The sequence below is a fragment of the Euleptes europaea genome, chromosome 12 (assembly GCF_029931775.1).
Source record: "Euleptes europaea isolate rEulEur1 chromosome 12, rEulEur1.hap1, whole genome shotgun sequence".
NCBI classification, from domain to species: domain Eukaryota; kingdom Metazoa; phylum Chordata; class Lepidosauria; order Squamata; family Sphaerodactylidae; genus Euleptes; species Euleptes europaea.
In genome coordinates, this window is record NC_079323.1 from 24,781,872 (window position 1) to 24,803,878 (window position 22,007).

At 44.0% G+C, this 22,007-nt stretch overlaps 1 protein-coding gene across 1 annotated transcript; it reads left to right on the forward strand.

Annotated features, from left to right (window-relative positions):
- The first annotated feature begins 9,145 nt into the window (after positions 1-9,145).
- On the forward strand, positions 9,146-20,597 carry TEX26 (testis expressed 26). The gene is made up of 7 exons (XM_056858755.1): positions 9,146-9,260; positions 11,339-11,423; positions 15,004-15,166; positions 16,294-16,450; positions 18,849-19,025; positions 20,175-20,336; positions 20,491-20,597. The coding sequence occupies exons 1-7, from the start codon at positions 9,146-9,148 to the stop codon at positions 20,595-20,597; spliced, it is 966 nt and encodes a 321-aa protein (XP_056714733.1).
- Positions 20,598-22,007: the final 1,410 nt, after the last annotated feature.

The following is a 22,007-nucleotide window of genomic DNA, read 5'->3' on the forward strand; positions in this document are numbered from 1 at the left end:
AAATTGTGAACAGTAACCAGTTGATTTTATCATTGCTAGAATGTTTATCGCTGTGCCTGATACTGGTTTTAAAAACAATTTGAATTCCTTTAATAGCCTTTATTAAAAAGTCAGTTCAGATATTATTACAAGCTAAACTTACTACAGTCTTTTAAGCCGTGGACACCGGTGGCTTGGAAGAACTGTTTGGCCCAAGCACTGTTAAATGGTACTTCAAAAACTAGTTTGTTTCCCAGGTTTATTGTTGTTCCCTTTCCTGGAAACATTCTAATCTGGTCTTTTGAACTGGAATTCAGAATGGGATAAGATTCTAAACTGGGCTCGACTACACATATTCTGTATCTCTTCCCCTTCCCCTGTAAAAATCAGTGTTCTATGCTTCTTCCTCCAAAGGGGAAAATTTGGTTAGTTGTCCACATTTTCTTTATCAAAGGTCCTACCAATAGATGCCTAGTCTGGTTCTCTGTCTGTCTTTATCCCCTGCATTCTCTGTGAAGTAAAGAACAATAAATTAACTATTGAAGTCTTGATTCGGCAATTCATGCCTCTGTGAGAATATGCCATATTCCACCAGTACTACAGGCTAGTTTGTACTGATCTTGTGTTTCAACCCTAATCATAGCAGTTCTTAAATGTGTTTATTTTTAAAAAAATCTCATGGTAACATATAGTATTTGCTGTTTTTCTAGTAGCTCCTCTTTTCACTCCTTTATTAATGGCAAAAAGCTATTTATACCTCAAGAGATCAGTGGATGCGGTGAAAGAGGAAGCTTTTTGATCAAAGTTGGCTTTATGTTCTCCTGTTGGTTACCTTGACCATGTCACTGTACGATGCCGCCATGTCATACAGGTTAGACAGTGCCACAGCAGACCTATCTAATTGCCCACTTTTGTTCTTATGAGATCAATGGTACCACTGTGTTTTGAAAGCAATCGTAAAAGCAGACAGAGCAGCACGTGGCATATTTAATTCAGCCTCATTTGGTATGGGGTGAGATGTGGCATTGTGGGCAGGGATACAGCCACAGTGGCAGTGTGCCAGCTTTAGAAAATCCCAGGTTTTTCCTTTTAGTTGTAGTATTTGGACACGTTGCTCCCTTTTTCCTAACTGCTTGGTGGTGGTATCTACAGTCCACATAGTTTAGATTTTCATAGGTACTAAATTGCCCCTAATGTACACATTGTCATACTTACAAAGGCTTTACAGTCCCAAGAGCTAACAAAATCACACAAGGTTGGAAGAGACCACAAGGGCCAATCCAGTCCAACCCCCTGCCATGCAGGATCCCCCAATCAAAGTGCTCCCGACAGATGGCCATCCAACCTCTGCTTAAAGACCTCCAAAGACGTGGACTCCACCCCCACCCACCCCAAGGCAGCACATTCCACCGTCGAACCACCCTCACCATCAGAAAGTTCTTCCTAATGTTTAGGTGGAATTGTTTTTCTCTTGTTTAAATCCATTACTCCATGTCCTAGTCTCTGAAGCAACAGGGAACAAGCATCCCTTCAAATATTTAAACATGGCTATCATTTCATCCTTTAACCTTCTCTTCTCCAGACTAAACCAACCCAGCTCCTTCAGTCTCTCCTCATAGGGCATAGATTCCAGACCTCTGACCATTCTGGTCGCTCTCCTCTAGACAAGCTCATTAACAGCCTCATTTACTTTCTTTGACTCTACACTTTGAAGACTAGCCACTTTCATTGGGGTGAGGGGAACACCCTGCACATGTAGGAGTGCTATGCAGCTGGGAATGGATGTCCAAAGAGAAGGGATAATAATATAATTTGGAGCATATATAAGTGCAGACTATGACTCTCAGCTTAATGATATTTGAGCCTAAAATAATTTTAACTCTAGATGTAGTAAGAAGTTTCACACTAAAACTCAGTGTACTTGTATCTTCCAAACTGGAAAGATAACGTGACTTACTCTCTGTAGAAACCTCTGCTTCTGTATTTTAACCTTTCTCCATCCCCTGACACATGAACACCATTTTTGTATTGCTAAAGGACAACATGGAAATACTTATGTTGTACATCTCAGAGATGATGCATGGTGTAACTGTATTAAGCTTATTACTGTACAGGAGTTTTTAAGAACTGTCATTCAACCTTGCTTGCCTGAAGAAGAGAATGCATATGAGTGGGAAGTATTAATCCAGCAACAATTGTGTTCATTTTTTCCATGGATCCTATTGAGTGCATTTAGAATCTTTTTAAATATGTAAACATATTTTAATACTACTTGGCAAAGTCACTTTATATAAAAACAGTAGCCTATTCAGTGCCTTGTAATATATACTTTGTAAAATGGCAATAAAGGGGGATTTTACAAAGATGTCTTTTTTTGTTTTACTTCAATTGACAGTGCTTTAGGTAGCCACATAGTATGTACTAAAGTGCTAGGTGATTCATTCATAAAGGGAAGTGTTCAGTATATAGGCAGCTGTTCTGCTACAAGCAGTAGTCAACGATCTATTCAAACAAGGGTCATTAGGCTCGAGCACCATCACATTCTGCCTTGACTGGGAAGGGGGAGCTAAAACTGATCTGGTAGAACTGGTTGCCTACCAGAAAAAACAAAAACCACCCTGTCGAAATAAAGCTGCAAATTCCAAACCAGTGTGCTGGAGGCAGAATAGCTCTAGCCAACATCAAAGTAAGCTAGTTCTATGCTCCTAGAGCAGATGTCTTCACACCCTCCCCAAAACCCTTTCACTGCCATTTCTTCTGTTCCAAAACAGGTCAGATTACACAAGCCAGACACACCCAGGAAAGATCCCACTGGGGCACAGGTACAAAAATTCTATTTATAGTAAAGCCTGCTACCAGATAGAAGGTAGGAGAAGAGATATCAATCACCCAATTCTCTTGATACCCCTTGTACTGACACATCAAAGTGCAGATACAGTGGGTGGGGGGTGTTCTGTATTTCTTTTGGATAATTGCATCATGTTTAACTGTTTTGGAAAACTGATGCCAAAAGTTATATTTAAATAAAAGATTGACTTGTATTTTCATGATGACTAGATGCTGTGCAGGACAAATGAAGTAACCAGTGGAATCTGTTCTGTAACAAAGTACAGTGTACAACTGTTCACTAGGAAGCAAGCTGATACATTCTGTCCCTATAAAAACATGTTTTACCATGGTGCAGTGACATATTGCAAGAACTAGCTGAGTCACCTTTTCCAAAGGATTAGTCCAATATTTATCAGTCTTTCTGACTGCCCAGAATGAGACTTTCCACCACTATATTCCATTGCTACACAGGATGCAGAAGCATCAATGATTTATATTATGCAATATGAAAATATCTTCCAAGCCTAATATCCTTCAGATGAGGCAGCTAGAATCAGTGTGACCATACGGTGTTTGCAATGTGAGACCTTAGTGAAGTGGTGTTTTGGGGAAGGTAAGATGGCATAGATTCTTAGGGTTCTGGTAAGTATGAAGGAAACCTAAGGGGTGGGAAAGTCTGCTGAATGGCATCAGGCTTTTCTAAGGCAGGGTTGGCTGGGTGTCTGCCCTGTTCTGGTGGCATGGAGGAGACAGGCATAGTCATGGCTGCAACCTGCATTCAGGAGACCCAATTGAAATACTGGAGGATAATGCCACCAAAATGGTACCCACTTCTTCAGGGAGCCCTAAGCAGCTTAGTGGGAGAAAGGGCCCTGAAATTAGCTGAGGTAAGAGAGACAACAGATACAAAGAGGTGGAAATTGCTAAGGAATGTAGCAGCTGTAGCAAGGTTTACTGAAGTAATTTATAAGGGGGGGCTGCTGAGAGCCAAAATTTAAACATGCTGAGGCAGAATAGACTTGATTAAAAATAGGAAGCGTCGTAAGAACTGAAACTGATTTTAATGTGTTAGGGCTGTTTTAAACTACTGTTTTAGATGATTTTATATTTTATTGTATTTTTGCTGTTTGTGTGAGCCATTCTGAGCCCGGCTTTGCTGGGGTAGAGCAGGCTATAAGAATGATAAAACAAACAAACAATAAATGTTAAGATTCAAATGGTGGCTTACTGTTGAAAGTGCCATTTTTTAAAAAAAGCATGAAAGAGCACCGTTTCAGTTCAGGACAGCAAATATTGTGTGGACTTGAATTTGGAATTCTGCCATTAATATGTATATTGGTTCAAATTATGAATGACTGCAACATTGGCAGATACAGCCACAAAGAAGTATTCCTAATACCTCACAGTGCTGCTGGAGCTCCTTATGCAAATTTTTTTAAAACTAAAGAGTATTTCTGCTTAACTGACAGCGATCCCTAACAAGTCCTGCTGGATGTCAAAGTATGTCTGTTATAATACTTTTTCCACCATCATGAAAGTCTGTCAAACAGAGATGCAGCCAACGATGGGTCTAGCAACATCTGGAAAATTAACTTTCATGAGTATAATCTTGAAAATGATTGGTTTATTTTTACTATTCTGGATTAGAGAGGCAGAATCAAAATGCTCATAGACATTGACAGCAGTAAAATCAGCTCAATAGATTTCGTAACTGAAATTACACTTAAATTCTAGGTGTGCTATGTATTACGGCATACTTTCTATGTTTACTGTCCTTAGATGCCTCTTGTTAAAAATACATTGCCAGTCAAAATCTAATATTAAGACCTTTCTCAAGAGTACTAGAATAATAGATTCAGATACAACGGACAACCCTGTGCTGTAAGGCTGCTGTTGTCATGTCCTTGGAATAAAGCAACACAGATGTTTTATGAGGTAAAATTTATGAGACACAATTTACTTAATCTGACCAAAGATCCAAATTGCCTTAGTGCTTTGTCATTTCAAACTTGCTACCCCACTACACAGGATAATTTGCAACTGAGATTACTGAAATGTGTCTTAGTCAATGTAAAGTATTTCTGGCAAAATTATTGTAGAGTATCTCTATGAAAACTACTGAATAAAAGGCGCTTTGTCTGCAAGACTACAAGTTGGAAGGAAAGGAGACATATCATCTACAAGTAACCTTGTAATAAAGAAATGCCAGTACTGGACTGGGAACACTGAGGAAGGAACATGTATCTCCTACAGCAGTGATCGGCAAACTCATTAGTCAACAGAGCCAAATATCAACAGTACAACGATTGAGATTTCTTTTGAGAGCCACCTAAACAAATAAAGGGAGAAGAAAGAGGGGGCAGAAAATCAGCTTGCTTTCCCCATCATTTCCCCCACCCTGCAGTTATTTATGGAGGCTTCAGCTCGCTTTTATTAAGTCCCATCAACATAAATAACACCATTAGGGTCGCCCAACTCCTGCAACTGAGATTTTGCTACTAGGTTAGCAATAGGAGGGGGGTGGAAGGAGCCCCAGTGTCTGCCTGCCCTCAACAAATGCTGTATCTCCTATTCAGCCCCTACACAGCAGCCACTGACTCTATGCCTCCGGAGTGAGCTCGTGCAAATCACGCCCCGTCGCCGCCATCTCCCCCCAACCCCACCCAATGGGTGCCCTGCTCTGCACTCCGGAAGGGATTCCCGCCCCCGCGCCCCACTGCCGCCGCCCTCCCCTCCTTCCCGGGCCGGCTAGGCGAGGCGGCGGGAGCGCATGGGGCGTGCAGCCCGCTCCTGCCCAGCGCGAGGCGGCACCTGCCTCTCCCCCCCTTGCAGCAGCAGCCTGGGTGGCCGGCCGCCGCCTCTCCCTGCTGCCTCTGATCCCTCCCCGCCAGAGAGGGGGGAGGGGAGGCTGGGGGAGGGGGGCGTCGCCTCCCGCCCGCCTGCTGGCTCCTCCCGCCTTGGGCACGCTGGAGCCTGGTGGGAGCGCGGCACCTCTGCCTGGCTGGGTGCGGGGATGTGGAGGAGCCGCTCAGCCGACGGACGGGGGGTGGGGTGCCGCACTCAAGGGGCCAAAGAGCCGCATGCGGCTCGGGAGCCGCGGTTTGCCAACCACTGTCCTACAGCAATGATTAACACCTTCTTAAGTAGCCCCGTATCCCACTATGAGAGAACTATGCCTCAAGAAGGAGCAGCTTGGCAAAGGAAAACAACTTGTTTGCCAAAGTGAATGAAAAAACAAACACAATCGTTCTTTTGCATGCTTATGTGACTATGATGCAGTGAAGGGTACTGTGAGGTCAAACATGGGTGCCAACTTTCTTTTAATCCTTTGGAATGTAACCAAAAGGAAACGAAGAGAGAATTTCAAAGCATCTGCCAGCTACATTCCCATAATCAGCAAACATCCAATGCAAGAGTGTTAGGAATTTCCTGCCATATTTGAGGACTTAAATATATTCCATATATGTGTCTTATCACTATAATTCTTGGGTTCAGAAGATGTGGAGTATTCTCCTTGGCCAAACCACATAGGGGACTACAACCACTCCTAGCTTCCTGATCAGTCCAGCTGTGTGATGCATTGTGTTTTCAAACATATTTTGTGTTGTAATAGGCAAAGTCTGGTGTAGAAAGAAGGAAAGAAGACCCTGCAGGGTTCAACAAGAAGACAGATAGGGTGGCGAAGCCAGCACCTTCTCTCCTGTTAAGTGTCATTCCTTGGTAACTTATGCATGGTAGGTTTAGCCTCCTTCATTCCCTGTTTCAGCCAGGATCAAGTTTTTGAAAATGCACGTTACCTCATTCCTTTTCGGCTCAACCCCATTTCAATCTTAAACGAACTCGGCTTTTCCCATTCCTCTTCTTACCCGAGTCAAACTGTCTTTCCTGGCTCAAACCAGATTGAAAGAGCGTGCATATGCCTGCCTGGCATTGAGCTTCCCTCCCCCCTTTCCAAACCCCTCTTCTGTTCTGTTTGCTAATAGCCATACAAGGGAAGCATAGAAGATTGGCACCTCTCACAGCCAATCACGAAGAAGTGTGTAAAGAGGCAGGGAGGGATTCAAGTGCTTCAGGAGGCTTGGATTTCGCCCCCCCCCCTCTTTCAAGTGGCTCCGTTTTTTGTTTTTTGTTCTTAAAATGCTTTTTTATGCAGCAGTTGGGTCTGGGGGGGAAGGAAATGTTCTCTCACGAGGTGAGCCAATTACAGAGCAGCAATTAAAGGGGTGGGACTTGATTTGAACTTGGGAGACTGCTTTTCTATTCATGCCTCCATTAGCACAGGGTTTTATCCCTGATCATTCCAGCCAATGCATACAGTTTGACCCAACCCGGGTTACTTTGATCCTGGCTGAAACAGGGAATGAAGGAGGCTAAACCGACCATGCGTAAGTGACCCCTGTCTGTCTCCTGATTGCTACTCTTAAGGCAATATCCTGCTTCTCTGAAGTTTCTCAGCTAGTGATGTAGCTAGGACCCTGACTCTGTCTCTTTTTACTATCAAGTATGATAATTCCCGACTAAAGCTTTATTGACACTTTAACCATGTTGTGCACCTTTGCCAATATTTTACCCATTCATAGGTCACTTTTTAAGTGTAGACTTAAAAAAAAGTGGCACATATGCCATGCCTTTTTACATCAAATTGGGATATGGATAATAATTTAGAGCCACGTGTCAGTCCATGGCAGAGCCGGAATTTGAATCTGAGTCCACACTCAGTTGATAGGCCTTGCTGACACTTAAAGAGGGAGGTAAGCCAAATCCAAAATACTGAGGCCTGTTTCTTTAGCCCAACAGGGATGGAAGGTCGGGAACATCCCTGCTCCAGCTATGTGAATCATAGAATAGAATCATAGAGTTGGAAGGGACCACCAGGGTCATCTAGTCCAACCCCCTGCACAATGCAGGAAATTCGCAACTATCTCCCCACCCCCATCCCCAGTGACTCCCTACTCCATATGAGATCTGGGCTGAGCTTCCATTCATCCTTTCTTGCAGGTTATTTGGCCAGGGCAAGGCCAGAGACACAAGCCAAAGGGCTCTTTGCCTTTGGGCTCTCAGCTTCTGACTTGCAGCCTATGATACCCAAGTGCGCCAGGCTGGTGGTTCCAGGACATGCTCAGGATTTGCAAAATTGTGGGTCCCTCCCCCCCCCCCGTTTTACTTAAATTATATTTCGTAAACCAGTATATTTTCAACTTCTGCTTAAGAAATTCTTGGCGTTTTGGGAGCGATGCCTGGGGATGGCAGAATTTGAGGAGGGGGCTCAGCAAGGGTGTGATGCCATAGATTCCACCCTCTCAAACTGCCCTCTCCTCCAGTAGCATTAATGTCTGCAGTGTGGAGACGAACTGTAGTTCCAGGAGAACTCCAGTCTCTAGCTAGAAGTTCGCAACCCGAAAACCATTTTGAGACCCCATCAGTAAGAAAAACAAAGTAACAGAAGAAGAGTTGGTTTTTATATGCTGACTTTCTCTACCACTTAAAGAAGAATCAAACCGGCTTACAATCACCTTCCCTTCTCCTCCTCCTCCTCACAACAGACACCCTGTGAGGTAGGTGAGGCTGAGAGAGAGCCGTGACTAGTCCAAGGGCACCCAGCTGGCTTCTTGTGTAGGAGCGGGAAAAACAAATCGTTCACCAGATTAGCCACTGCCGCTCATGCGGAGGAGTGGGGAATCAAACCCGGTTCGCCAGATCAGATTCCACCGCTCCAAACCACCGCTCTTAACCCCACAGATTTAAGCGTTGTTTTGAAATGTTGCAATGTGGGATTTCCCCCCCTTTTAATATACAAATCCAATGCCTCTATGACTGACATAATGCCTTTTTGACTAAGCGACAGAGACCCCAAGGCTACATTGTCAGTGGCAAGATTTGTTTCAATCCTTATATCCCTCCAACACTAGATATATGCTGCTCAAGATCAATTGATCAAGGAGCTTCTAAGGGATAAAAGGAAAGGCAATTTGGGATTAAAAGTGGGCTCCCCCTGGCTCTGAAATGGCAGAAGCCAATAGCTAACGCCGGCCCCTTTTGCTCTTGTGACTCCTCCAAAGGAAAGCCACCCTCCGGTGAAATCCACACTAGCCAGCTGGGTCATAATAACAAGCCGGACACCCGGGCAACCAGGCAGGTAGGCAGGCAGCAGCATTACCCATTACCTCTTGCAACGCTGCCTACTGGCAACGCTGCCTACTGCCCAGTTTTACTCCCTTGCCCTTCCTTCAGTGGGTGCAGCTTCCCCCCCCCCCCCCGCTTGCACTCTAGCAGTAGGAGAGGGATTGGGAGACCGACTTTGCCCGGATCGGAGAAGCAACTGCAGCGGCCGTCCCGTATGGAGCCGTCGGAGGGTCCTCTCCTGCCCCCCATCAAGGGGACCGCGGCGGCTCTCATCCCCCCTGCTCGCCCTTGGAGATCCGGAACGGCTCGAGCGGCACCGCCGCCTAGTGGTGAGGATCTGCCTCGCGCTGATGGAACAAGCCGACCTAGAACGGCCTTAAGACTATCGAGAAGCTGGTGGCCTTTGCCAGAGAGCTTGGCAACAGCAATGGGGGCGGGGGTGTGTGTGGAGCTGGTTGTTGAACTGGCATGGGGATAGAATGAGAACAGAACAGGCGGGGAGGTTTATTTTAAGCATACCTGGGGTGTTTGGCAATAAGGGGTTCGTTGACAGCAGCATGGACTGGCACATCCACGAAACATTAGCCAAAGCTAATCTTTCGCTCAGATGCAGTGTTGCTAACAGTCCTAGGAAATCAGTTGGGGGAGGGCGCTAATTAATGACAGCATTCCAGGCGGGACTAAAGAAATAGGCTTGGGTGTAATTGGTCTTACCTCCCCAAGTCTGAACAAGGGTGTGACGGGCAGAAATCAGACCTCGCTTGGGCCTCTCACGAAAAGCCATCCTTTTGTCATCTCCCCCAAGACTTTTATGGGCTCCTACACAGACATTTAAATTGTCTGAGGCCATCTTATGCCTGTATTTAGAATCGCAGCCCATCAGAATTCTAAAGCCCCTCAAGGAGATGTGGGGTGTATGATTCGTGGTGGTCCAAACTTTCTTTTGGGGTGCAGAGCTTAAATTGTCCTCAATATCATTCAGGAATTAGGAAATGTGAATTGGGAACTGGGAACCAACTTCAGCCTCCTTCAAGGACAGCCAGTGTTAGATGGGACTGTGAGGCCAGCTTTGGTACCAGGCCCTAACTCAGCAGTCACGCCAAGTGCCTGGGTTCTCAGAAAAGCCAATATATTGGTCTGACAACCGCACATATGATGTTCTTGACATGGCCAGTGTAACTCAATATAAGTATCTATTTGCTACTGCATGGACTGAATCTTCCAATAAAGGAACAGTTTAGGGTTGTTGCCTCTTGAGGGCAGATTGCCTGCGCCTTTAGCAGCTGCATGTCTGGAAGAAATTCATTTCCCCCTGTATTTTAAGATCTGGAAAAGTTGCACCTGTTGAATTTCTGCCTATGCAGTCTATGAAAAGGCTACAACACTAGAATACTAATCTGTTATACCCACACACACATTTCTTGTGAAGATCTAGAAAAATAAAGGTTTAGCCATTTTATGCTGGTACAAGTTAAGGATTTCTTGAAAATTCCAAGTATTCATTTTATATGGGCATCTGTTTGTTAATTCTCTGCAGTAGTCTGTAGCAGCTCATATGACAAATCTTGTGGCACATAAAGTTCATGTATCTGACAAAAGGGACTCTGGCTTACAAGAGCTGGTGTCACAGTAAATTAATTAGTCTTTAAGGTGCCACTAGTGTCTCTGTCATACTAATTCGATAGTCTGTGTACAGTTTATGTACGTGACCTTTTTAAAATTTAAAATCCAGTTGATTTACAAGATTCAATTCAGTGTTAAGAGTGGGTTAAGAGCAGCAGACTCTAATTTGGAGAACCAGGTTTGATTCCCACTCCTCCACATGAAGCCTGCTGAGTGACCTTGGGCTAGTCACAGTTCTCTCCGAACTCTCTCAGCCCCACCTGCCTCACAAGGTGCCTGTTGTGGGGGATGGGAAGGTGATTGTAAACCACTTTGAGACTCCTTAAAGGTAAAGAAAAGTGGAGTATAAAAACCAACTCTTCTTATTCTTTTGTTTTAAAGCATGGACAAGAGGGTCTTTTCAGCATTCTCACAATTCACAGTAATTGTGGTAGGCATAATCCTTGATGGCTGCAAACACATTTTATGTGAAAGGGCTCTCATTCTTACTTAAGAGTAGGGGAGGTATTTGAGTGCTGTCCCTTTAAACTATCAGCACTTCTCCTGAATGTTGCTGTGCAGAACTTCTATATGTGTCGGTTGGCTGGTTGTGGGAGGACGAGTGAACAAAATGCAGAACCTGATCGTTGAAATTGCGAGGCAGTAAGGGACTATAATTAACTTTTAGTCACTTTTTATGATTTTGGGGGGAAATGGCTCAATTATATTTTTTCTGTTTCCTCAATGAAAAGGACAATGCTAGGAAGCATTTAAAATTCATAACACTTACAGCTACTGTTTTTAGTAGGTAAAATAAAGTGGGATCCTTATGAGTCGACAACGAAACATGATTTTGTCTTTAATCCAGCAACAGAACTCAATGCGGACTGGTAAGGCAGCATGAATGAATCAATTATACTTGGTTATTAGCATCTTAAAACATAACTCTCCCTTCCCAATGCCTTAGCTGAATGAAGCACAACTGTGGCTTTAGAGTTTTGATGAGATTTTATTGTGGGATAACATCAAAGTCTGTTCAGAGGGAGAACAATACTGTGTCCTCTTCTATTTGCCTACATATCCCCATTGATCTGTCAGCAAATCTGTCAGTTGCCCTGTCAGTTACTTGTAAAGATTAAAACTGAACTCTGTGAAATTTGTATATAATTGTAATATGGCAGTAATATTAAACATTAAAGTAAAGGTAGTCCTCTGTGCAAGCACTGACCCATGGGGTGATGTCACATCCTGATGTTTACTAGGAAGACTTATGTTTTACGGGGTGGTTTGCCAGTGCCTTCCCCAGTCATCTTCCCTTTATCCCCAGCAAGTTGGGTACTCATTTCACCGACCTCGGAAGGATGGAAGGCTGAGTCAACCTTGAGCCGGCTACCTGAAACCGACTTCCGTTGGGATCGAACTCAGGTCATGAGCAGAGCTTTTGACTGCAGTACTGCAGCTTACCACTCTGTGCCATGGGGCTCCTTAGTATTAATATTAAACATTAGAGCCCATGTAACCCTCTGTTCTGAGCAACACTGCAAATGGAGAACTTATTCTCTTTTATAACACATTCTGCTTGGGACTACCAATTCATCATCATCATCATCAATTTCATTTATACTCCCACCTTTCTCCCTAATGGGGACCCAAAGTGGCTGATGTCATTCTCCTTTCCTCCATTTTATCCTCACAACATCCCTGTGAGGTAGGTTAGGCTGGGAGAATGTGACTGGCCCAAATGTAACCCAGCAAACTTCCATCGCAGAGTAGGGATCGAAACCTGGGTCTTTTTAAGCACTACACCTAAAGACAATTCTTTGCCTTGAAAGGTTTTCCTGTGCTAGTTCTGTGCCAATGGTACATTTGGCAGATAGGCCACACTGTTGAAAAGTCTCCCTGCCACACAATTGTTGAAGGAGGTGTCAGTTGTGTTTCATCTCACCTCCAGTTCTTAAGTACGTATGTGCCATCAAGTCGCAACTGACTTGGCAACCCTAGCAAGGGGCTTTCAAGGCAAGTGAGAAGCAGAGGTAGTTTGTCATGGCCTTCCTCTGCAGAATCTTCCTTGGTGATCTCCCATCCAAGTACCAACCCTGCTTAGCTCCAAGATCTGACGAGATTGAGCTATACCATCCCACCTTCCCTCCCACCTCCAGTAACTGGCCATCCCTAATTAGCACTCCCCTCCTTGATTTGTTTGTTTTCATAAGACATTTCTTCTTGAAGTTTGCAGCAAACTGATACTAAGTCTTCTGCACTGGCAGGGATTTGAATTACTTTGCATTGCTGAGCTTGATGTGTTAGGTTGTGACAACATAAATTTCTCATTGCTGCAGCAGCTGCCAATCAAGCACCGCAACAAAGGGGCTTCCAGATGTTGGGTTTCCCTGCATTTTTCCTTCCCCAGATCCCTCCATACTGACCATTCTATCCCACCCCACCCACACACACACAAGTGCGGTCAAGTCACTTCTGATTCATGGCGACCCTATGAATCAATATCCTCCAAAATCACACACAATACCAGAGGCTTTTAAAAATATTTACAATAATTGACAATTCACTATAGTGTAGTGATTTATTAATTTCTGGTTGTTTTTTTTAAAGTAACCCCCTGGGTGGTGCAGGGTAGGAATGGCTTCTGCAGGGGCTGGAAACAGGGGGAATGGCACCCATGTGGAGAAGACCAGAAAAATCTGGACTTTTCCTTCCAATTGCAGCTCCCTGGGCTTTGGTCTGAGCTTTCCAAGAAGGTCATGGTAAAGCAGGTTTTGGATAGAGCACAGCAAAGAGAGGAGAAAGATAGAAGGTGCAAAAAAAGCAACACAATACTATGTGGAAGTAGAGAAGTTAATGGAAAACTGCTTTTCCCCTTCATCAAAACCAGTCCAGAAATCCAGTGTCGAAGTCACCATTGTGTGTTTGTGTGTAGGGGGGTTCTCAAGTAGGCACAGGCTGCTAGTTGTGTGACCCCCACATCCCTCAATAATGGTTTGGTCCTTGATGAAAAATTAGGAATCAGTTTCACAGATACCCCCCCCCCCAAATAAACTGGTTTATAGGATTGGGCAGGGGTCCCCAACATGGTGCCTGTGAGTGCCTTGGCACCCACCAACACCCTTGCTGAAGCCCACCAAGTATTTTTCGAAATTTTTTCTTGAGTCTTCCAGCGCAACACCCTGAGATCTTCAAGTTTCTTGGCAGACTCTGCCTCAAACATCTCTCCCTCACTATTCTCTTCCCTTCTACATCTCTTCTACACTATGTTCTTCCCTTCTCCTCCTGATCTACATCATTTCTTTCCAGTATTTTCCCTGTGGAATAATTGCAATAAGTTGTCCTATCTGCTGCTGTCTCCATTCCTGTAAAGACATTCCAGAAAACTAAGAATGTGTAGAACTTTTTGTGAACCTGCAACAACTTTCAGAGTAATTTTGGGAAGAAACCTCTGTTGTGAGACGTGCACCATACATGGTCTTTGGGCTTCTTGTAGCAGCATTAGGACTTACTAGGGGGTTATCATGGTCACTTCTCTCTTCTTCTATCAGATGTGTCTTCCCAGTGTATTTAAACGATCAGCCCCCACCCCAAAAAACCCTTGTTGAGCCTGTGGGCATTATTGGAATTTTGAAAACAGATAGTGGGAGCCAGTAGGGTTGCCATCTCCAGTTTGGGAAATACCTAGAGATTTTGGGGGTGGAAGCTAAGGAGGGATGGTTTTGGGGAGGGGAGAGGCTTAAATAGGGTACAATGCCAAACAGTCCACCTTCCAAAATGGCAATTTTATCCAGGTGAACAGATCTCTATTGCCTGGAGATCAGTTGTAATCCCAGGAGATCTCCAGCAACCACCTGGAGGTTGGCAACCCTAGGGGCCACCACAAAATGACCGCCTTAGAGACTGGGGCCAGTCACAAAATGAGGAGAGGTTCAGACCCAACCATCCTCCTACAATGAAGGCAGCTGTTTCTGAATGGGTGCTCCCTGAAGACATAAAGATGATGCACCACTAGGATTGCCAGCTACAGGTTGGGAAATACCTGGAGATTTTTGGGGTGGAGCCTGAGGATGGTGGGGTTTAGGGAGGGGAGGGGCTTCAAAGCCATAGAGTCCACCATCCAAAGCCGCCATTTTCTCCAGGTAAACTGATCTCTATCAGCTGGAGATCAGTTGTTATAGTGGGAGATCTCTAGCTAGTACCTGGAGGTTGGCAACCCTATGCACCATTTCCTGTAACAAGGAAACAAGAAAGTCAGGATTGGCTCTTTAGAGGAAATGAAAAGTGGACACCAGAAAACATACTCCATGGTGCCCAGGAGCACTACTCTGAGGAGATAAACTGACATTGTATTTAAACAAACTTCACTTAAAACAGGAATAGAACAGGTTAAGCAAGATCTGCAGTGAAACTAGTCCAAAGATGGAGGCTGCTATTGCATTTCATTGTCATCCCAATTGTTTCACATAGTGCCAGAGCAGGGACAGGACACGTCATTCCCCTCCAAGTGAATGAACCAACTGGGAGGAATACTTACCAAGATGAGTTCTACTGGAAGCCTTTTTCAAAGGCAGAACCTATAAGGAGTGGCTCTGCATCCGGAAGTAGAAGACACAACCCTCAGCCTGGAGACGTAAGGAATGCAGATGCTATCATTCATATTTCTACAGGAATGGCATTTCAGTAATGCTAATATTTTAACTTGGGTTTTGGATGCAAAGAACTTTGGAACCTCTCCTCACATGGAATGTTAAGGAACAGAGATTTAGGAGCAAGAAATGTGCTGCTCTTGTTTTATGTCTGTTTACTCAGAAGTAAGCTTCACAAAATCCAGTGAGATTTATTCTCACTGAAGAGTGCTTAGGGCTGAAGCCTTGGTAGAATTTGGATTGGTGATGTATGTAGTATGAATTCACATACTAGGAAGGGAAGGATTACAGCCCTCGGCTCTGGCCTATATTTTTATTTGTTTTCTATTTTTCATGTCAGAAATTGTTCATAGTGTGTGGTTTCTGTTTGACAATTTAGGTATCACTGCTGCTGCCATGATTTTCCCTGCAGTGCAATTTTAGACATATTGTGTCTATATACATACTTTGTTTAAAATAAAGCAGAGTAGGAAAACAGCAGCAGTCACCGTTCCCTGTGTGGGGAATGTGGAGACAATATCCATGTTCCTAGATACCTTCTAGCAACAACAGCATTAGATTGTTGTGCAAAAGAGCATGATTACTCTAGAAGACTGCTTGTCTGAAATAGTCAGTGTGGTATAGTGGTTACAGTGCCTTATGAGATTCAGGGGAATCCAGGTTCAAATCCCTGTTCCGCCATGAATCTTTTACAGTGGTTTGGGGGGAGTCAGTCTCTCAGAGTCTAACCCACTAATTGGGGAGGGGCCGTGGCTGAGTGGTTGAACATCTGCTTGGTATTTAGAAGGTTCCAGGTTCAATCCTCAGCATCTCCAGTTAAAGGATCTGGCAGTAGGTGATGTGAAAGACCTTTGCCTGAGACCCTGGAGAGCCACTCTCAGTCTGGGTAGACAATACTGACTATAATGGACCAAAGGTCTGATCCACTCTAAGTCTGATTCACTCTAAGTCAGCTTCATATATTCATGTGTACCTCACAGGCTTTGGGGGAGGAGGGGGAAAACATGTATGTCACCTTGAGCTCCTTAAAGGAAGGGCAAGGTAAAAATGTGCTACACTGACACAAATAAAGTCATTTTCTTATTTGGTCTTTCTCTCCCTGTCTTGGTAGCGTTTCTTGATTTGGAGGATGCCCCGGGAAGAAGCTCCATTACCCACAGAAAGTATATCGCCTTGGACTAAACCTGTTACTGTACAGGATATCGAGGAAACCATAAAAAAACAGTACCGAACAGTATATGCTAGAGATTATTTAGGGATACAACCAGGTGAGAGCTTTCATTTCCCTTCCTTCTTTTAAAAGAACATTGTGATAAACACTAAATCACATTCAGGATTATGGCTACTTCTGTAACCGAGAGTGGCAGAGTTGTGTTTCATGCATCCCCCGTTCCTATCCTATTTTGTCCCACAGAGGACAATATTCAGTTCAGTTCTATCCTTCCTTTCCCCCTCCCTCCTCCTATGTTCAGAACCACTGTAGTGGGAAGCAAACAGCCGCTGGCCCCAGTTCCTGACAAGTCAGATCATTTAGAGATCATACTTGGTGGAATAGCGAAGCAGAACATGACCTTGGCAAGATGGGAAAGTGGAATGAAACTGAGTTGCTCCGCCAATATCGCTGTACTGACTTTCTGTGCCCTTGGAACTGAACAGACATCGACCTTACGGACTTGCTTTGAAAGTGTGGTTTCTTCCATCCACCAGTTCTTTTCTACACCTCCCTGATAGTTCGGTCATGAGTAAGCCCTCCTTTTGCTTGCTGTCTTACCTTTGCCCCAATAACAGCAGAAGCTCCCAGAGATAACGTGACAATCACCCCATTTCTTCAAGTGTGCTTCCAGGAGCTAGCAGTTTCCTGGGTTGGTTCCCTTGGAAAGAGAAGAGCACTGGAGGCTTGGGACGTCTTTGTGTATTTTGCTTTATTTACAGATATACGCATAGAACACAGGTAGAGGCACAGATGAACTCCTTGGGGGCAGCATACCTGCTACCCTACATCAGATTCCCAGAGAGAGACACCCTGCAGTGTAGGGTGATGGTAGGTAGATGGCTGCAGTGAGAAGGAGAAATTGGGGAAGAAATGCCTGATACAAGATGAGAGCTTGCTCCACCAAGCTGCTCCTGGAAGCAGAGTAATTCATCTCTGACTGAAATTTTCTGTGATGCATAGCATTTTCTCCAAGTGGGTCCCAGGCCCTCCCCATCAGCTTTTTTACCGGACATTGCTGGGGAAAGCTCAGGTCTACCTCTTTGAACACCAGCACACAATGTTTTGAAGCCTCCTAGTTTCTTGGTAGGAATAGGCCCACAATTGTCTGTTAAGGAAGCTGGGGTAAATGTAGGGTTGCCAACCTCCAGGTACTAGCTGGAGATCTCCTGCTATTACAACTGATCTCCAGCCAATAGAGATCAGTTCACCTGGAGAAAATGGCTGCTTTGGCAATTGGACTCTATGGCATTGAAATCCCTCCCCTCCCCAAACTCCACCCTCCTCAGGCTCCGCCCCAAAAACCTCCTGCTGGTGGCAAAGTGGGACCTGGCAACCCTAGGTAAATGATTTAATTTTCCTTGTCATTACTTCAACAATGGCTTTGGGGGCATAGCAGCTGTTAGTAGAAGAGCATTCCCGTTGTTCTTCACATGTCCCTTTCCAGAATGGATGTGGACTAAATGTGTGAAAAACAATCTTACGGTATATCTGCCCTCGTTTACATATTCCTTGTCTGTCTCCACCTGTGTCCCTCATTTGCATACCATAAAACTAGCATGTTGCAAATTTGTGCCCACTAGATCTGTGGTGAACTCAGAACATGGTGAAGCAGTCCTATCCAGCTTGTAACACAATTTGTTACCACACTACCATGAAAGGTTCCACGGGCTCATAGCCTTGGCCAGATGGATTAACCTGCTGGACTCCAAGCCAGGATGTCTGGTCTACATTTTGTATTTTGTTTGTTTGTTTGTTTGTATGTTTAGGTACATTTGGGTAATAGTGTATTTTCATAAGCCTGTTTTGGTGCCCGTCAGCAAGAAGAGCAGAATTTAAAAAATCTAATAAACAAACATACAAATAAAAAATGGAGTAACAGCAGGATAATTATAGATTGAGCTAGATATCTGGTGATGCAAATGTTCAGCATGCCAAACTGGTGTTCTGTATGGGGCCTCACTTGGCTCATCTTGTTGGTCTCATCTGACAATTGTCTTTCATTTCATCTCTCTAAGATACTACATGCTCTTCAATTAGATTTCCAGTGCTTTAGGATCTGTATTTGATTTCATGCTCTTAACTTCATTCCCGGTTTATGACTGTAAGGAAAGCTCTGCCATGAACATAAGAAGCGACCCTATACTGAAGTCAGACCGCTGGTCTACTGACGTTGGTGTTGACTACTCCGGCTGGCAGTGGCTCTCCAGTGTCGCAGATGGAGGTGTTTCACATCACCTACTACATGATCCTTTCTAAACCACAGTTGCTGGGGATTGAACCTTCGGACCTTCTGCACACACAAATGTTCTGTGTCTGAGTCATGTCCCCATGCCAAATATAGACCAAATGGCATTCTGCTACTGGCTTTTCACTTGGCTTTTTCTCTCTTCCATTAAAAGAGCAAAAAATAGATCCTTATATTTTATCATGTTATTACTGTTGAACCTCTCCAGGTGCTCCAAAGGACTCCGCTCCTTCTGCTCCACCAGACTGGAAAATGTTAGCCCCACAGCCTCCAGATACTGAGTTCAGGCGTCAATACCAGCCACAAGCCCAGGACCCTGACTTAAAGGACTTCACCTGGAAATATGGATGTCATGCAAATCGCCATATGCCAGTGAGAGGCGCTGGTGAGAATACAACTTTGGTTGTAAAAACCGTAGCATATTGTGAGAAGATGAACTTTTAAGAGGATAAGGGAGAACAAGATGAAACTTGAGCATACACTGAGGTCAGCTCAGCAATGCTTACTTGACCATACCATCATCTTTGATGGCCAGCGTGGTGTAGTGGTTAAGAGTGGTGGTTTGGAGCGGTGGACTTTAATCCGGAGAACCGGGTTTGATTCCCCACTCCTCCACATGAGTGGCGGAGGCTTATCTGGTGAACTGGATTTGTTTCCCCACTCCTACACATAAAGCCAGCTGGGTGACCTTGGGCGAGTCTCTGTTAGAGCTCTCTCAGCCCCACCTACCTCACAGGGTATTTGTTGTGAGGAGGGGAAGGGAAGGTGATTGTACGCCGGTTTGAGTCTCCCTTAAGTGGTAGAGAGAGTCGGCATATAAAAACCAACTCTTCTTCTTCTGTCTAGGTTAGAACCACAAGTTTGGCTTTTTCTGTTGTGTTCTGCCCTATTGGAACAGCCTCATTACTAATGAGTCTACTTTGTGTGTGGGTGTGTGTTTAAAATGTTTATATTCTGCTCTTCCAGTAGAATCAGGGCACGTACTGCAAGAATAAAAATTAACACTAAAAGGTGCGAATGAATTCACCCATGCCAGAATTTCACCATCTGCCAATGCTTAGTTTTGACAACATTACAGACTCATCTGCCCAGTGATCATCTTAGCCCAAAGCCCTCCAGAATAGGCAGGTTTTACATATTTTCCAGAAATCTAGGAGGGAAGGAATATGGTATTAAGCATCAGGGAAGCTATTCCACAGTATGGGAGTGGCCTGAGAAGCTTGCCTTCTGACCAAAGCCAGCCAGATTGCTCATGAAGAAGAGAGGGTGAGCAGAAACCAGTGGGCTGATCTAAATGGGTGTGTGGGTTTTTCACAAGAGATGAAATGCTTCAGAATATGTGGGGACCAAATCAACTGGCTCATTAAAGGTAGTTTCCTAATTTCAGTCAGACACACACTGACACACTCGGTCCCATGCAGCTGCTATTTGCCCCAGAGCGGAAGAATCTGCGGCTTAGTATACAGAAAAGACCTTTCCTGGTTTCATTATTTCATAGCTTCTTAAAGTGTTTCTTTCTGGCTTTTCTTCCCAGTTCCTTCAGTGTCGTTCGCTCAGATGTTGAACCAAGAAAAAACTAAACAGCTCTCTACATACCAAAACGATTTTGGGAAAGAGTATCAGGATCTCATATCAGTGTTGAATACTCTAGATCCAGAAGAAGTTAAGGCCTATGTGGAAAGAGCTCCTCATCCTGGTAAGTGAACCATTGTGTTGTTTCAAAGGTTTGCGGAGAGAATTCCCAAGAGCGATAACCCATCCATTCCTGTTCTAATATGAAATAGTTCTTTTGGACGTCTTTGGCCTGGGTACTCAAGCTTCACAATACATTCTTTCAATTGTTTGCACAGAAAAAATCATCCTTCAGAACTTCCTTGACAAAGTCAACTGGAATAAGAAAGCAGAAAGACCATCCTCCTCAAAGAAGCCAAGAGATCATCCCATGAAATGCATATGAAAAATTCAGCAGTATTCAGAGAGGCTGTTTAACAATTGAATACCCTTGTGATCACTCTTTATATTAAACCTTCTGAAGACCTATGTCCATTTTTAAATATATAATTCAGGGCTTCTTTTAAAATTTTAATGCTAGTACCACCACTTAACTATCTCTGGAAATTCAGAGTGTATTTGGGAACATCTTTTCCGTCACAGAAGCTGTAGCATGAATCTCTGTACCAAATCCCAGTTTTACAGAAGACATGATATGACATCCCATTATTTTCTCCTTGTTAAACCGCTGTTGCTATTTTGAGACGGTTATTAAATAAACATGATTAAAAAATTAAAATAAAGTATATTAATTTTAAGCTTTGGTTTTTTCTGTGCTGCAATGTCAAATGGATTTCTGGATATCATATTTTGCCCTTCAGTGCAGGGCTGTTTCCCTCGCAGTCAACCCCTCCCCACCAATGTTTCGGGGCTTTGTTTTGATTATGCATGCCTTTTCCCACTGTCAGAGGTCACCTCACTCTCCCCTCAAAAGAAACAGCCCTGCATAAAAGGCCTCCAATTCCTGAAATTCTCACCTTTAACCAAATGCTTCTTTATTTTATTTTCCCACTGCAGTTGAATAAGGGTATGTGCCTTATTACATATCAATTAGATTTGCTGCTTTATACATTGTTCCATTTAGGAACAAAAAACGAGTAAACTCACCCAATGCCTCTGAGCAGATGTTTCCAGTGTAGATGCTGATGTTTTCCAGTACATTAACTTATGCAGTCCTTTGCAAAGTTACTCCAGACTAAGCCTGCTAATTTCAGTGTGTTTAGACTGGGGTAACTCTGCATAGCATTGCTCTGAAAATCAACCCAGTACTTATCTAAAGGCAAGTTAAAAGTACGTCTGAGATCGTTAAAATGGTAACAGGAGAAAGCTTACTTAGAAGTCTAATACCAGCGGCTCTGAGTGGACTGTGCAATGCAAGAATCAGAGACAATCACTGACAAATGATAGTGGGAGTTAACAATAGAAATAAGGTCACTGGCAGATTTATAACAGCTTTTAAAAAGATGCATAAATAAAGTTTTGATTATGTGACTAACAGCAGACAGGTTGGCATTGGTGATCGCTTTATTTTTAGATATAAAACTTTGCACTTGCAAATCTGTAAGTGAAAAGAGAAATAATGTTTTCCATATGCCAAATTCTTGATTTTGCACAAAGTGGGAATGGGGTAAGAATATTGGCACATTGGGGAAAGTATTACACAGAATCATAGAATTATAGTATTGGAAGGGCCCATACAGGCCATTTGGTCCAACCCACTGCTCAAAGTAGGATCAGCCTAGAGCATCCCTGACAAGTGTTCATCCAGCCGCTGCTTGAAGACTGCCAGCAAGGGGGAGCCTCACCACCTCCCTAG

Coding starts and splice junctions, on each gene's coding strand:
- TEX26 (XM_056858755.1), top strand. CDS start 9,146: ATGGAGCCGTCGGAGGGTCCTCTCCTGCCCCCCATCAAGGGGACCGCG. Junction 15,167..16,293: donor ACAACCCTCAGCCTGGAGAC/GTAAGGAATGCA, acceptor CTGTCTTGGTAG/CGTTTCTTGATTTGGAGGAT. Junction 16,451..18,848: donor TTATTTAGGGATACAACCAG/GTGAGAGCTTTC, acceptor GAACCTCTCCAG/GTGCTCCAAAGGACTCCGCT.